At 37.3% G+C, this 16,877-nt stretch overlaps 1 protein-coding gene and 1 long non-coding RNA gene across 5 annotated transcripts in view; one reads left to right on the plus strand and one right to left on the minus strand.

The window, feature by feature from the left end:
• The window catches only part of SCN9A (sodium voltage-gated channel alpha subunit 9), a 170,328-nt gene that overhangs the window by 67,015 nt on the left and 86,436 nt on the right, over nucleotides 1–16,877 (plus strand). The window contains exons 2-7 of the mRNA XM_045066692.1: nucleotides 203–510; nucleotides 5,837–5,955; nucleotides 6,702–6,791; nucleotides 7,345–7,473; nucleotides 8,905–8,996; nucleotides 9,972–10,181. Of these exons, the coding sequence (XP_044922627.1) occupies nucleotides 253–510; nucleotides 5,837–5,955; nucleotides 6,702–6,791; nucleotides 7,345–7,473; nucleotides 8,905–8,996; nucleotides 9,972–10,181 (898 nt within the window). The 5' untranslated portion in view covers nucleotides 203–252. The remainder of the gene's footprint in view (nucleotides 1–202; nucleotides 511–5,836; nucleotides 5,956–6,701; nucleotides 6,792–7,344; nucleotides 7,474–8,904; nucleotides 8,997–9,971; nucleotides 10,182–16,877) is intronic.
• LOC106004975 overlaps nucleotides 1–16,877 on the minus strand; it is a 165,436-nt gene that overhangs the window by 12,983 nt on the left and 135,576 nt on the right. For 3 of the 4 annotated variants that reach the window (XR_001178103.2, XR_006602482.1, XR_001178102.2), the window contains one exon: nucleotides 15,027–15,213. The exons of the other annotated variant lie outside the window; for it this stretch is intronic. This is a non-coding gene — a long non-coding RNA (uncharacterized LOC106004975). The remainder of the gene's footprint in view (nucleotides 1–15,026; nucleotides 15,214–16,877) is intronic. 4 annotated transcript variants of the gene reach the window in all.

Raw genomic sequence — 16,877 nt, forward strand, 5'->3', positions numbered from 1 at the left:
TAGACTCTCCTGCTGACCAAGGAGCCAGAGACAAGTGCATCTCGTGACCCTGAGATCATGACCTGAGCTGAAATCAAGAGTCCCATGCTTTACTGACTGAACCACCCAGGCACCCCAAAATCTGCTTATTATTATTTTTAATGTGCCATTTCTGGCTGTCAAACATTTAACTCTTTCTTTCTTTCTTTCTTTTCTTGCTTAGGCCTCTCATGTAAGGAGCTGACGGGGAAATAAAATATACAGGATGAAAAGATGGCAACGTTGCCTCCCCCAGGACCTCAGAGTTTTGTCTACTTTACAAAACAGTCCCTTGCCCTCATTGAACAACGTATTGCTGAAGGAAAAACAAAGGAACCCAAAGAAGAAAAGAAGGATGATGAGGAAGAAGGCCCGAGGCCAAGCAGTGACTTGGAAGCGGGCAAACAGCTGCCCTTCATCTACGGAGACATCCCCCCAGGCATGGTGTCAGAGCCCCTGGAGGACCTGGACCCCTACTATGCAGACAAAAAAGTGAGTGTATTTTGCCTGCAGTAGTGCCTGCTCTGCTGCTTCTGCTCAGAGAGATCTCTTAAATTGAGATTAAGTGGAAGTTAGTGAAAAACCACATCATGACAAAAATGTTCAGTTAAATGCGTATGTAGAATATTCAGAACATGTACTTTTAGTTTTTCATCAAAACTGGTTCTGTCATCGACATATTATTTTGATATTCTTAATCTTTAGAATATTCAATATAATGTTCTCTCTTTTTGGGACATGACATCGATATACACCTGCAGGAGCGAAATTACTGTCAATTAGAAAAGTAAGACCTGGTATCTGTCCAGAATGCGTTTGCACGCAGGTGACAGCTGAATCCATAGGAATATAAAAGACCATTCAACTAGTAGTGGGGTTTAGATGTCTGCTTCATTTAGGGTATTGAAAAAAGAAGTTTGAGATGGTCAGAGAGGTAGGACATAAATCAGAAGATTTTCCATTGTTCAAAACAGAAGGGGAGGGAGTATCTCATAAAATTATTCAGGAAGGTGAGAATAAAGAGGGGCTATTGGAAGGAACAAAGAGAAGGAGCAGGTAACTTCTTGCAAGCAGTTTGTGTTGGGGATGGAAATAAAGCAAGATGGTGGTGGGGAGCAAATAAAAAAAGGAAGTCAGTAGCAGTACATTCATGCTGAAAAATTTGAAATTTTTTCCACCAGAAAGATGGTCACTTGAGACACCAAATAAAGTGAAAACCTTTTTAACACAGGTTATAAATAACCCCTTGAAAGTAAAGAAAAATTCTGGGGGGTGGGGGGAGGGAGAGGGTGGCTAGGTTATAGACATTGGGGAGGGTATGTGCTATGGTGAGTGCTGTGAAGTGTGTAAACCTGGTGATTCACAGACCTGTACCCCTGGGACAAATAATACATTATGTCTTAATTTTAAAAAGAAGAAGAAGAAGAAGAAGAAGAAGAAGAAGAAGAAAGAAGAAGAAGAAGAAAGAAGAAGAAGAAGAAGAAGAAGAAGAAGAAGAAGAAGAAGAAAGAAGAAGAAGAAGAAAGAAGAAGAAGAAGAAAGAAGAAGAAGAAGAAGAAGAAAAGAAGAGAAGAGAAGAAGAGAAGAAGAAAAGAAGAGAAGAAGAAAAGAAGAAAAGAAGAAGAAGAAGAAGAAGAAGAAGAAGAAGAAAGTAAAGAAAAATTATTTTCCAAAGAAAAATGCAGAGGGTTGGAATAATGTAGCTGATTGTAGATGTTAACCGATAAGAGAACAAGCTACCTATCAGTTCATATTTGCATTAGAAAAGTGGAGAGACTTGAGGGGCAAGCAGAGATTGGATTTTAAGAGTCCTGAGAGGTTGAAGTAATGCAGTAATGAAGTAAAGGCAGGAGCATCAGGAAATCCATGTTAGCTGGCGTCAATAATTTCCATGGCAGAGGAGTGGATGTTGTCCTCTGGAAGGCAAATGTTCAGAGTAGCAGAGCTGGAAAGGTGATAAACATTAAGGAAATGGGGGAAAGTTGAAAACAACTCCTGGAACGTTTATTCTCTTGAGAAAATGAGAAGTACAGCATTTCTGACATGGTAGCAGACATAGCCGGATTGAAGTCGAAGTTGACTAAGAGGATCAGCAGTTCCATAACTTTCTCCAACATTGCTTTGCTAAATTAGTGCCTATAGACTTAGAAAGTTCAAGAAAGGCAGAATGATGTCCATTTAAGAACATATTCTGGGCCACTTGGGTGGCTTATTCGGTTAAGCATCTGCTTTTGGCTCAGGTCTGGATCTCAAGGTCCTGGGATCAAGCCCTGGATCCAGCTCCCAGCTCAGCAGGGGGTCTGCCTCTCCCTCTCCCTCTGCCCTTCCTCCCCATTCATGCCCTCTCCCTCTCATTCTCTCTCTCTCAAATAAATAAATAAAATATTTGAAAAATAATAATAAATAATATAAATAAAATAATAAAATAAAAATAGACCATATTTTTATCAAATCATATTTTAATCAAATCATATTTTTATTTGTTTAAAATATAATAAAAAGGACTATTTCTTGATAAGACATCTAGCAAATCAGATTGTAAATTCTTGAGAAATACAAAATATGATGAAGCTATATTTTCACAGTCAAAACACGTCTGCCTCAGTGGTCATTGCTCTGATCGCAATACCTGATATTTTGCTTCACGTTAAAACCAGCATCTCAACAGGCTGGCAACACAACAAAAAGTAGAATACCTGTGAAGGCCTTGCGATAGTACATAGCACTGACTGATTAATCAGTATTGTGACATGGCAAGGAAGAATGCTAATATGTATTGAGGATCTCTGCGTCCGGCACTGGACTTTTTGTATAAGTTAGTGCACCTATTTATCATGATATGAGAAGGGAACTCCTACCCAATTTTTAGATGAGAGAGGGCTTGGGGAAATTAAGAAATGTGCAGAATGTTATACCCTAGAATTTGTAGGTTTTTAAAAATTCAAGTTGGTTCCTCTACTGGGATATTCTGTTGGGCAACATCTCTTAGCATAATTTAGTTTCTGCCGTATAGTGACCACTGTGCTAACAACTTTACAAAAACGAATGAAATAATGATGAGTAAATAATGAGACAAGGAAAATAAAAAGTACTTCCTCATTTTACTTATTGCTTCATCGTCAAAAATTCCTGGCTCAGCATGGACACCTACTACATTTCCTATTTCCAAAGGGGCTCTGGCTGTTCTTTAACCAGCCACCCCTAAAGGAGGAAAGGAGTCTTTCCGGGATAACCAAGGAGTAGAGATGTACAGTTATACTGGCTTTAAGTGACTTGGGAGGAAAGGAGAAAATGTTTTCATTTGAATGGAAGATTATAGACTTATTAACTAATGGAGTAATGTTAGCTATGTGACAGACTAATTTAACAGATAACATTTAGGATCGGACTCCCAACTCTTCACTGTGTCCCCAGTTCCTTTCAATTAATGTAATAATGTTATGCAGTGCTTTTATGGTAAGTGAGTTTATGTCTTTAAGAAAGAATAAGTTACACTGAAATGAAATATAAATAAATAAATAAATAAATAAATAAATAAAAGAAAGAAAGAATAAGTTACCAATACCCTCTGCTATGGGTATGAAGAAGACAGGTACAGGGTCTTGTTATCTTCATATCTTCTGTGCTTTTTATGTTTCCTGTAATTTCAGCAGTTGCTCCCAACATTGACTAAGAAGTTACAATGTGACAGAAACTTAGAAGGCTTTCCAGGCACTAAGTGCTGGATCTCAGGCTGCTAATTGGTGGTTCTGACATTTTGGAATCATGTCTGTCCAAACCAAAGCATATGCTCTTTAGGCACCACAATTTTCTAATTTTATGTTCTTAAATAGATGAACAAAATTAAAAGAATTTATTCAGACTTTGATATCTATGTATTTCATAGGAGGATTTTAGAATTTACTAAAGGGATCTAGATTGACCTCTCAAACTTCATTAGGCTTACTTACTTTTCCTTCCTTTAATTAACTCTTGGGTGTGTGTAAACCCAGAGAGTCCTAGAGAAGTTTTTGATTTAAATAAACATTGGGAATTTAAAATTAAAAATAACAGATGAATTCTTCTTTGTAAAAATGTCAAATGCAAGGTAACTGTGTCTGGCCAAGTCTAGGCAGTAATGCTGTGATTTTCACATTCGCTCAACTGATTTCTGGTTCAGGAAGTCTCTCTAATGATTCTGACACAAGTGTGACCCTGTCTCCTCCATACCGTCACACTTTTCCATTTGTATTTCTCTGCATTATACTTGTCACATCTTGCTTCAGATTCGAGTTATTGTGTATGTATCACCTTTCTAGGAAGTTTCCTGAATGCAAAACCCATGCCTCATTTATGTTCAGATGCATTTTATCACCTCATGAGCCCTAGTTCTTCACAACACAATTGCAGAATATAATGGATGAGTGAGTTTTTCTAAAAGGACAATGTATCAATTAAAGAAAACAGTGGTTTCTAAGACTAGATATTAATTTTATAACTAATATTAAGGGGTGCCTCGGTGGCTTAGTTGGTTAAGCATCTGACCTTGGCTCAGGTCATGATTTCAGGGACTTGGGATCAAGCCCTATATGGAGCCCTGTGTGGAGTCCCCCACTTTCTCTCCCCTCTGCAGCTCCCCCTGCTTGTGCTTTCTCTCTCTCACACACATACATTCTTTCCTTCAAATAAATAAAATAAAAAAAAATTTTAAGCGAAATTTTAAAAAATAATAAAACTGATTTTAATTGTAAAAGTGAATTTTATGTTAAATTGTGTTTAGTCATAACTGGTATAGTGAAAGTGACCAAGACTATAAAAGGGCACCTGAAAATAATAGATTCTGATTTGTTTTCTTGGGAAAACACTGCCACATACAGTTGAAAAGTAATATACTCAAACTTAGGTCCCCAATTTGGTGAAAAATATTTATTTCCAGAAGCCTATTCATAAACATATAAAATTCATATTAAACAACAGCAAAAGAGCAAGTCACCATCTTCTCAATAGCACAGGTCATTTCCCTACCAACTATAGAAAAATAAGACAAAGATTTGAACTTGGTCTCCCTGTTCCCCACAAATTTCTTATATTGTGTTAATATCTTCTTCTTGTGGCTATTTATTTGCTTGGGTTTTTAAATTTTTAACGGAGTACCAAAGCCATGGAGAATGTCATGTATTGTGTCATGGTTAAGTAACACATTTCAAGAATATTTGGTTCATTTGTATTACTTTTAAAAAATTACTGTGGGTAGGAGCAAGGAAGTCCTTTAATTTGTGCTCTATTATTTTCGCTGTTATCGGAATTATACCTAGAATAGGATATATGAATTTATGAAAATATGTTTTTGAAAGGACTCATAATTTGGAACATTTGCTCTTAATCATGATAATAGCCAACAAGTATTAAAATTCTCAAGCTGTTGTGGCAAATATCAGAGATAGCTAGTTTCTATTTAGTTTGCTTACAGTGCAGGGAAATGAAAGAAGGAAATTGTATTCTGAACTAATTCCAGTGGCCACAACTTACTGCTACTGCTTTGGGTGTTAAAGGGATATAAAAAAGAGAAGACAGTAGTATATTTGGGGAGCACTAGGCAATCCGTGCTCACAAATGCTCACTTCTTTATTTACTAAGAAGAAATGGATGGAGTTCATTGGCCAACGTGACTTAAACAGCTGCACTAATTAATGGCAGTGGCATCACGTTGGTTGAGTCCAATGGCAGTGTTTCTTTAATAGGACCCTAACACATGCAGATGCGGTAAAGTGCTGATATAAATGTGCTTCGATGAAATTTTGGGTTCTCAATTTTATGACGTTTTCTTTTTCTCCCACAGACTTTCATAGTATTGAACAAAGGGAAAGCAATCTTCCGTTTCAATGCCACCCCGGCTTTGTACATGCTGTCGCCTTTCAGTTCTCTAAGAAGAATATCTATTAAGATTTTAGTACACTCATATCCTTTTTAAAATGATTACTGGCATGGGTTCTTTAAAATGTTGTTTGTTCTGGGTGCCGGGTGGTTCAGTCGGTTAAGCATCAGCCAGTCTCAGGTCATGATACAGGAGTCTTGGGATCCAGCCGCGCATCTGTGTCTCTGCTCAGCAGGGAGCCTGCTTTCTCCCTCTGCCCCTCCTCCTGCTCCTGCTTTCTCTCTCTTTCTCTCTCTGCCTCTCAAATAAATAAACAAAAGCTTTAAAAAAAATGTAGTTTTTGTTATTTATTCAAATAGGGATTTTAGTCCTTTTGTATCTGAAAATATCCAGTCTTAGTTTACCAATTTCAATATAGTTTGGTGTAAGTCTCTGAGAAGATTGGGAGAATAACAATTTTATCGTTTTAGGATAAATTTCTTTATATATTACTCCCTTGTTCAAAGAGATTTCTTAAAAAGTGATAAACTCATATACAATTATTTTCTAGGGGCACTTGGATAGCTCACTTGTTAAATGTCTGCCTTCAGTTCAGGTCATGATCTCAGGGTTCTGGAATCTAGCGCCACGTTGGGCTCCCTGTTCCACGGACCTGCTTCTCCCTCTCCCACTCCCTCTGCTTGTGTTCCCTCTCTTGCTGTGTCTCTGTCAAATAAATAAAATCGCAAAAAAATTATTTTCTATGAAAAAGTTATTTTGACAAGTGTCATTATCAAGTATTCAAAGCTCCTACTGTGTTCCTTTAACATATTCCTTGATTCTAAGCTACCTTATTTAGCATGCTTATCATGTGCACTATTCTGACAAACTGCATATTTATGACCATGAGTAACCCTCCAGATTGGACCAAGAATGTAGAGTAAGTGGGTATAAATCATCTTAATATGGTCTCTGTGTTATTTTATTCCTTTCCTTTCCTGCCACTAAGTTACTGCAGCTCTAAAACTTGTGGTGTGTATCTGTGGTTGCTTTTCTTTCAATTATTTTTTCTTCCTCTGTGGTATTAACCTGCTACCAGTAGAATAGAATAATAAGATGTTACAGTCTTTTCTAGAAGAAATGAATGTATCAGGTGTTCTGCCTTGTTCTTAGACATGTGTCTTTCTCATAGAAGTAATGTAGGACTTTTCCAGGCAGATTTAATACCTATGTTCTTAGTCATTTTGAATATCTCTACTTTCTATAAGAGTTTCTAATATGGACATTTTAAGATTTTCTGGAAAAATACATTTCCTGTAGTTTATTCTAAACTATGGAGTGGATCTATAGTTTATTCTAATCTATAGAGTGGATCTATAAGCCAATAGCCACACGCCAATAGATGCCTTTCTTTGGTTGAGCAGAAAAACTGAAGATTTACATAGTGCTGTATTCCCCTCATATTTAATATCTTATTGGATTCTTGTATCTAGGTATACTTTTACTGGAATATATACTTTTGAGTCACTTGTCAAAATCCTTGCAAGAGGCTTCTGTGTCGGAGAATTCACTTTCCTTCGTGACCCATGGAACTGGCTCGATTTTGTCGTCATTGTTTTTGCGTAAGTACATTTAGTTTTTTGAAATGGAAAACTCATGAGAATCATAGATAGCACAGTGTTCCAGTAAGAATAAGCCTTAGAGTCTGACTTCTCCTGCATGTAAAGTTTGCATTTAAAGGAGACTCTGTGAAAGCTAGTCATTGATAGGCAAATATTAATTTTTGAGAAAGCATTTCCCATTCAAAAATGTATGACATCATTAAGATTGATCATCTCTGTGCTCAGCACTTGGATGGATATTCTATGCAGTGCAAGTAAGGTTCACACTTTTTCCGTGTCTTACTTAAAAGCTTGTAAAACCTGTAAGAATCACAGAAAAAGCTCAGGCCTTTATTTATAACCTGTTCTATTCAAGAGCTAGTAAATACATTAAAATATAGAAACAAATCTTTTTATAAGTGATATCACTGCATACTAATCCTAACATCAGTGAATGACTTGTCTATGACATCTGCAGCCACAGCTTATTTTTAAGGGAAAAATATTACATTAAAATATAAATTAAATTAATTCATAGTGATGTTCTTTTCTCAAATATATTTGCCAGAAATATTCCCTTGTGTATTTTTTTAAATCTCAAACCTAGATACAGTATTTTTTCCCTCTAGCATTTTGAATTTAAAGGTAATGCATGTTCATTGGAGGAATTTTCACAATACAGAAGGTCTTAAGATTTCTAGTTTCCCGTTCCCTCACTCCCACCCCCACTTCCTTGTCCATCAGACTTGATTCTTTCATGGCCACGTGACTGCTGCAGCTGTAACTGCCACTGGCTGATAAGACATTATGTCAAAGAAAGCTGCCTCTTCTCTGGGATCTCATTATTTTAGTTGAGATAATTTATATACCATAAAATTAACCCTTTTAATAAAAGTACAAAATTCAGTGGATTTTTTTTAAAGAATGTTCACAAAGCTGTTCAGCCATCACTAATCTCTAATTCCAGAGTATTTCCATTATCCCCAAAAGAAGTCACTTCTGTTCCCTTCTCCCCCTAATCCTTGGAAACCATTCATCAAGGTTTTCGGGCTACACCTTCCATATATGAATGGAATCATACAGTATGTGGACTTTGTGTCTGGCTTCTTTCAATTAACATATGGTTTTCAAGGTTTGCGGCTGACATTTTATAGGATATTAAGTATCTATATTACCATAATATTGAGGTCTAATAATTGAAGCATTTGATTGTTTATTTAGGTATTTAAGTGTATGAAAACCATTTTATTAATATACTTGTATTTTGCTCACATAAAAGGGGTCAAATCAAATCTAATCAAATTAAATTAGTTGTGATGGGGAAAAAAAAGACTTGCATAACTACCCATTTAAATAAGAATTTTTCAAATATAGGCAACACCTTGAGTAAAGGCACAGGTAAGTATCATAGACTCGATCTAAATTCTGAATAACTCTGATTTAATTCTACAGGTATTTAACAGAATTTGTAAACCTAGGCAATGTTTCAGCTCTTCGAACTTTCAGAGTGTTGAGAGCTTTGAAAACTATTTCTGTAATTCCAGGTAAGGAATGATTGGTGTGAAGCATTAGGCCACTCATAACTCCAACTATTTGGGAGTTGTTCTTCGTTTGTTTGTGTGTGTGTTGTCACTGTGTTGTGTGTGAACTCCCTATTACAGATATGTGACAGAGTTTGTGGACCTGGGCAATGTCTCAGCACTGAGAACATTCAGAGTTCTCCGAGCACTGAAAACAATTTCAGTCATTCCAGGTGAGAGTGGGGTTAAACACCGGGGCTGACTTTGATCATTTGGAGGAAAGACAAGAACGACTTTCTTTTATGCAATTTTAATTAAATTTGATTTTTTATGTTTTTCACAATCATTAAAAGTCAGCCTTTGAGTTTAATCAACTGCATGGGTCTTAGAGGATGAAGATGGCCATTTGGCTCACATCTCAACTTGAAATTTTCCCTCCTGTGTAACAGATGATTTTCCATTTTGATTAGCCGGGAATGAAAATTTCAATTTGTTTGTATTGCTTTTCATACAGTTAGGAAAAGAGATAAAAAAATACATCAGCATGGGGGTGTTGCATGTCGTACTCTTTTTTAGCTTTCCACAACAAACCGTTTCTTAACTGAAAATTAGTTGTCACTCTGTTCTGCAATTCAGCCTCTTTGTTTTAATGTCTTTCCAGAGAGATGGTTTGTTTGACAAGCATTTGCAAATTGGCCTTTAAAAAATTATTTTTACAAGAGAGTGTAGTGTGAGCAACCAAATTATTCATTTTGACAATTTGGTTACTCTTTGGAAATAGTTCACAATTGTTATCCTTTGCTGTAATATATAGAAACAAAATATATATGAAACAGCTAATCTACCCTTTGAGATAGTAGGCTTTTTTCAAACTAGGTTATTTAAAGTCATTGATTTGATATAATGCATGCATTTCTAGGAAAGCTCGTGTTTTGTTTTTATTTCTCATTCAGAGGCTTTATTTAATTAGGAACACTTCTTTTTGGCCCTTGTGTTCAGGCCTGAAAACCATCGTGGGGGCCCTGATCCAGTCAGTGAAGAAGCTCTCGGATGTCATGATCCTGACTGTGTTCTGTCTGAGCGTGTTTGCCCTGATTGGGCTGCAGCTGTTCATGGGCAACCTGAAGCATAAGTGTCTGCGGGATCCGCTGGAAAATAATGAAACATTAGAAAGCATCATAGATACCCTTGAAGAAGAAGACTATAAAAGTAAGAATGTCCCTGAAGTTGTTAATAGGTTGAAAGATTGTTTGCTTTTAACCATGAAATGTTGCTTTCCTTTTAATTATTTCAAAATTGTTCAAATATATAGAAAGTTGCCACTGTATGCATTTGGATCCTGTTATATTTTCATAAATCTCCCTGGTTCTAAGGTTTCTAGCAGTTCTGGTATTAGACACATGATATAGCTCCATAATTCCCAATTTCTGTAAGATAAAAATGAATAAATTTGCTCTAGAGAAATAAATTTGGCTGTGACTTAATATTAACAATTACATTTCATCATAAGACATATTATGTGTTTTAAATACTGTAGGTTTATTGTAAAATTCATACTTAGGTTTATAGAGTAACTTATTTATTATAGGATAATATAATTATATTTTTATATTTGCATTATATTTAATATCTATAACATATATAGTTGTATAAATCCTACTATAACAATCATATTAATTATCACATATTAAAATATCTGCTTGATAGTATTTCTGAAGATTTTTATAAAGCAGAATGGTTTTCTCAGCACTATCCCTATAATCAATGATGAGTTTCTAAGCTCTTTGTAAGGGCTTCCCTCAGTCTAGCCAGTGGCATTATATCAAAGTTTAATTCCATCAAAACTAGTTATGTAGGAAACAGATGAGTTGATCTGTACACACAGTCTCGAAGTCTACTTAATTCAGAAGTATGTCTTAGAATATCTTACAGAAGGCCTGAACTGCATGTCTTATGAACAGATCTCCCCTAATGCATTTTCTCGTGGCAGAGCTGTTGAGGAATTTGGGTGACAATGAGATCAAACAAGATTGTGCTTTCCTTCTAACACCCAGTGTGTCTCTGTGCTGTTGCCCACATGAATCCATAAACCTTAATAGATACTGAGATCCAGAGTGGGAGTGGGGACATCAAGAAATCTTCTAAGTGGATATGTCTTTGACAGAATAAGATCAAGGAGTAAAGGTCAGGATTCTCCTTGGATTATGAAGGGTATACATCATTTTCTTACTTTACTAAATGTGTACTCTCCCACTCACTGGGGAAGATAGAAGCAAATAAAACCTAGCTAATATAGTAAAAGGCTCTAAATAAAGAAAACAGAAAAAAATATAGAAGCCTAAAATGAGAAAACTGAAGGTTTTCAAGTAAAATATTTCATGTATAATTTCTTTAATGCCAGTGTTTGATGATGAGGAATTTAGCATATTTTCACTTCCACTTTATTTTTACTTATTTTCCAGTTTCTGATTTATATCAATATAATCTTAAATTTTATTTTCAATTTACAGAGAATTTTATTCCTTAGTTTATATACTGTAAAAGTAATATATCTTATGGGTAATTGTTGACATTTACAATTAAAAATCAGTTTACGAGGTGCCTGAGTGGCTCAGTCAGTTAAGTGTCTGCCTTTGGCTCCAGTCAGGACCCCAAAAATCAGTTTACAATACTTACTTAAACTTTTTTTTTTTTTTGTACTAGGGTCATTACCAGTTCTTTTAGTTTGATTGCATGTAGGGTTAAGGTTGGGCAGGGGTAATATGATAGACTGAGGGAAATACTTGGAAGTTGTGGAAATTGCAAAAGGATGATGAAAATTAGTGTCTATTGGATTTAAACTAGACAAGGAAAGAAGTGAACCCAAGAGTTGGTTGATAGATTATGAGAAAGTGGTGAAGTAACTGAATTAGGATTCTTGAAGAGATCAAAGAATTACAATGGTAAAAGCTGCCTACAGAGAAATCCTGAATATGATCTGAAGGTCATTTCTAGTACTCACAGCAAAGACTATTTTGGAGGTGTTTTTTATTTTATTTTTTATTTTTTTAAGATTTTACTTATTTATTTGTCAGAGAGAGAAAGAGCGAGAGCGAGCACAGGCAGACAGAGTGGCAGACAGAGTCAGCTGGAGAAGCAGGCGCTCTGCGGAGCAAGGAGCCTGATGTGGGACTCGGTCCCAGGATGCTGGGACCATGACGTGAGCCAAAGGCATCTGCTTAACCAACTGAGTCACCCAGGCGTCCGTGGAGGTGTTTTTTAAATGTATTTTCAAATCAATGAGCCCACTCTCTAACCTTGTGTTTCAAAAACATACAATTTATAGATTTCCATTAAAGCTGAGCACTGTCTATTTTGATGCTCATCAAAATCCCTCCTTGCTACTACAGGTGAAGGAAAGGTTCATGTGCACAGTCAGTAGCTAACTTTCCAGTAGCTATTGTACTTTTAATATGGTTTAGTTCTGTTGGGATAAAGAAAGATAGTCTCTTATTCCTATTTTCTGGGTGTTTGACACTGATGAAGAAAAGTTCCTGGAAAAAGCACAGTATTGGTTACGCTACTCCCAGGGCTTTTCCTGTCTTTATCTACAGTGCGTACCTTGTGGGGACTCCTAACAATGCAGTCCCCCAGAATGCAGTGTGTTAACTTGCAGGCATTCTGCCTCTACCTGATCCCCTGCACTAGTGTTCTCAGAGTTACTATTGCCTCCTGGTTGAGGAATAAGCCCTTCACTCCAAAAGCCCAAGTCATACACATAGTTGCTAAAAGCTGTTTTTCTGAGCCAGGCTGGATAAAACTACTCATAGGATGTCTAGGTCACCAATTAGGTCTTACCATTCTCTACCATTGGCCTTGAAATTAAAAAGAAATTTCCTCAGAATCTGCACTCAATTGAATGTCAGACTTTTGTTGTATGGATTTTCCAATTTTCTATTTCCTTTTGTCCCCTTATGTCTTCCACTGTGAGGTTGAGGCTTATCTATTACTATACACACTTTGTTATTATACTGAATTATGTCTATTTAACAGCTTTATTGAGATAATTCACATTATGAATTCCTCCCTTTTAAAGTACACAGTTCAATGTTTTATAGTATATTCACAATATAGTCACATTATGCAAAAATCACAAATTTTAGAAAAATTTCATCTCCTCTCAAAAGAAATCCTGTACTCATTGGCAATTGCTCTCCATTCCCTCCCCCCACCCAGCCCCCAACAAACACTAATTGACTTTCTATCTCTATGAATTTATCTATTCTGAACATTTTTTATAAATGAAATCATACAATATGTGGTCTTTGTGTCTGGCTTCTTTCACTTAGCATGTTTTCAAGGTTCATCCGTGCAGCAGTAATTCATTTCTTTTTAACTGCTAAATAATTTTCCATTGTATGTACATACTACATTTTGGTTATTCATTAATTGATGAACATCTGAGTTGTTTCTACTTTGGGGATATTGTGAATAATCCTATGATGGACATTCATGAGTAAGTTTTATTGTGGGCATAAGTTTTTATTTGCATTATGTTTTCCCTTTCCATGTTAACCTTAATACTCCTGAGGCTAATTCTAATAATTTAATGTCTGCTTGTTTAGGGATTATTTTTTTTTAAAGATTTTATTTATTCATTTGACAGAGAGAGATCACAAGTAGGCAGAGAGGCAGGCAGAGAGAGAGGAGGAAGCAGGCTCCCCACTGAGCAGAGAGCCCGATGCGGGACTCAATCCCAGGACCCTGAGATCATGACCTGAGCCGAAGGCAGTGGCTTAACCCACTGAGCCACCCAGGTGCCCCTAGGGATTATTTTAAAGTGTTCTGTAAGAGCAGAGTGAGCTACTGCCCTTGCTTTACATTTTTCGATCTCATACTGACTTGAGTCTCTTTGCCCTGCCATGTGCTAGCACAGGCAGCTCTAGAACCCTTTCTTTCCTTCTTCTTCTTTTTTTTATTAACATATAATGTATTATTTGCCCCAGGGGTACAGGTCTGTGAATCATCAGGCTTACACATTTCACAGCACTCACCATGGCACCTACCCTCCCCAATGTCCATAACCCCACCCTCCTCTCCCAATCCCCCTCCCCCCAGCAACCCTGTTTGTTTTGTGATATTGAGTCTCTTATGGTTTGTCGCCCTCCCGATCCCACCTTGTTTCATTTTTTCCTTCGCTACCCCCACAACCTCCCACCCTGCCTCTCAAATTCCTCGTATCAGAGAGATCATATGATAATTGTTTCTCTGATTGACTTATTTCGCTCAGTATAATACCCTCTAGTTCCACCCACGTCATTGCAAATGGCAAGATTTCGTTTCTTTTTTTTTTTTAAGATTTTATTTATTCATTTGACAGAGATCACAAGTAGGCAGAGAGGCAGGCAGAGAAAGAGAGAAAGGGAAGCAGACTCCCTACTGGGCAGAGAGCCTGATGTGGGGCTTGACCCCAGGACCCTGGGATCATGACCTAAGCTGAAGGCAGAGGCTTTAACCCACCCAGGCGCCCCAAGATTTCATTTCTTTTGATGGCTGCATAGTATTCCATTGTGTATATATACCATCTCTTCGTTATCCATTCATCTGTTGATGGACATCTAGGTTCTTTCCATAGTTTGGCTATTGTGGACATTGCTGCTATAAACATTCGGGTGCACGTGCCCCTTCAATAACTACATTTGTATCTTTAGGGTAAATACCCAGTAGTGCGATTGCTGGGTTGTAGGTAGCTCTAGAGCCCTATAAAGCAGCTCCTCAGTGGTTGGTAACCATGAGCCAGAGGTACTTTAAAGGATAATTCTAAAGTAATCCTTCCACAACAAAATTATCACGGAAGCTTATATACAAAAAAATTGCTTCTTAACCTCCTCCATCCTCATTCCGTCATACCCACCCTACCTCAGGCACAGCTTTTCCAAAAAGTTGTTCGTGTAACATTCTCACCTAAACTTTCACCTCAAACTAAGAGAGGCTTTATTGTTTTGTTTGTGACTTCTAAGATTTGTGTCTTCTGTGTAAGACAAAATGAGGTGAAAATCAGTCCGTTACTCTTACCTGGAATGGTTTAATAGTTTAATAATGCCAGCTGCTGCTGTCTGAGCAGTTGTGTAGAATGTGTGGATCGCTGGATTGCTTTACATGCAATATCCTATTTATGCTCTTCCACAACTTCACAAATCAGGCACTCTAAGTACATTTTGCAGTTGCAGTGGCTAACCATTAAAGTGGTAAGATCATTCACCTGCACAGAAAGGGGTAGAAGCAACATTCAAATCCGTGTATATCTGACTTGAAAGTCTTTCTTCCACTATCACTCCAAAGGCCTCTAATAATTTTATCTTTATTTCTTTGATTTGAGCCCAATAGGAAGATGGGCCCTTATTAAAAGGCATGGATATTTGTCAGTTCTTTATATATTTACTGTGTGTGGTTTGGATCAGCTCCCTGTCTTAAGAGTAAGCCTTGATAGAGTATAGAGGAAGAGATTATGAGATCCCTTACACCTGAAAATGGGCACAGAGGGTACCACGATGAGAAAATGTGCATTTATTTCGCTGCCATATCCTCAATATCCGGAACTTCATAAGTCCTGTGTAAATACTAACAGCTGACTGAACGAGAGAATTTCGGGAGACAGGGTGTGTCCACTTTAAATACTGCCTCGCTGTCTCCACCTCTTCTAGAACACTTTGGGCATCTGCTGGGGGCTCCCTTCCATCTTTTTTCTCCCCTTCTCTTTCTGAGTTACACTTTCACTTTAGGTTCCCTCAAGCCCCATGGCTTTGAAAACTATCTACTTGGTGATCGTACTTCTGGTGTCCTCCCTCCCCCATGCCGACACCAGCAGCAAGTCCTGTCTACAGTGTTTTCATCCCCTTCCTCCCCTTCACAGCTACTCTCTGAGTTTTAGTCATGTCACCTCTCACTGTAGTCACTTAAGTCATGTCCCTGCTTTCATACTTGCTCTCTTATAGTCCGCAGTCCACAAAACAACCAGTGGGACATTTTTAAATGGTGATTATCTCCCATTTCTATCTCCCACTTCTATCACTGTAACCATACTTAAAACCCAAACTTCCTTCCATAACACACAAAAGCTTACATCATCTGACCCATGCTTACCCCTGCCATCATAGTTCTCTCCACTCACTACACTGTAGCCAGGCTGACTATCTTGCTGGTTCTTTCATACACCAACTTCACTTTTGCCTCAGGACCTTTTCTCCTGCTCTTGACTCTGCCAAAATATCTCTGCACCGGAGTCTTTGGATGGCTGGCTTCTTTGTACATGTAGGCCCTAGTTCAAATGTCATATCTGGAGAAAGGGCTTCCCTGGCCACATTTTATCGCATTGGCTTCTTTTCTTTCTTTCTTTTTTTTTAAATGTTGTATTTTTTGAAATAAACTTTTTATTTTTTATTAACATATAAGGTATATTATTAGCCCCAGGGGTACAGGTCTGTGAATCGCCAGGTTTACATGCTTCACAGCACTCCCCATAGCATATACCTTCCCCAGTGTCCATAACCCAACCACCCTCTCCCTACCCCTCTCCCCCCAGCAACCCCCATACATAAGAGTCTCTTATGGTATGTCTCCCTCTCGATCCCATGTTGTTTCATTTTTCCCTTCCCTACCCTCTAAGCCTGCTACATTGCCTCTCAAATTCTTCATATCAGGGAGATCATCTGATAATTGTCTTTCTCTGATTGACTTATTTTGCTCAGCATAATACCCTCTAGTTCCATCCATGTCATTGCAAAAGGCAAGATTTTATTTCTTTTGATGGCTGCATAGTATTCCATTATATATATATATATATATATATATATATATATATATATATATATATATAGAATATATATATCACATCTTCTTTATTCACTCATCTGTTGATGGACATCT

This window comes from Mustela putorius, unplaced genomic scaffold (genome assembly GCF_011764305.1).
Source record: "Mustela putorius furo isolate JIRA1106 unplaced genomic scaffold, ASM1176430v1.1 tig00003869_pilon_pilon_pilon, whole genome shotgun sequence".
In the NCBI taxonomy this organism is placed as follows: domain Eukaryota; kingdom Metazoa; phylum Chordata; class Mammalia; order Carnivora; family Mustelidae; genus Mustela; species Mustela putorius.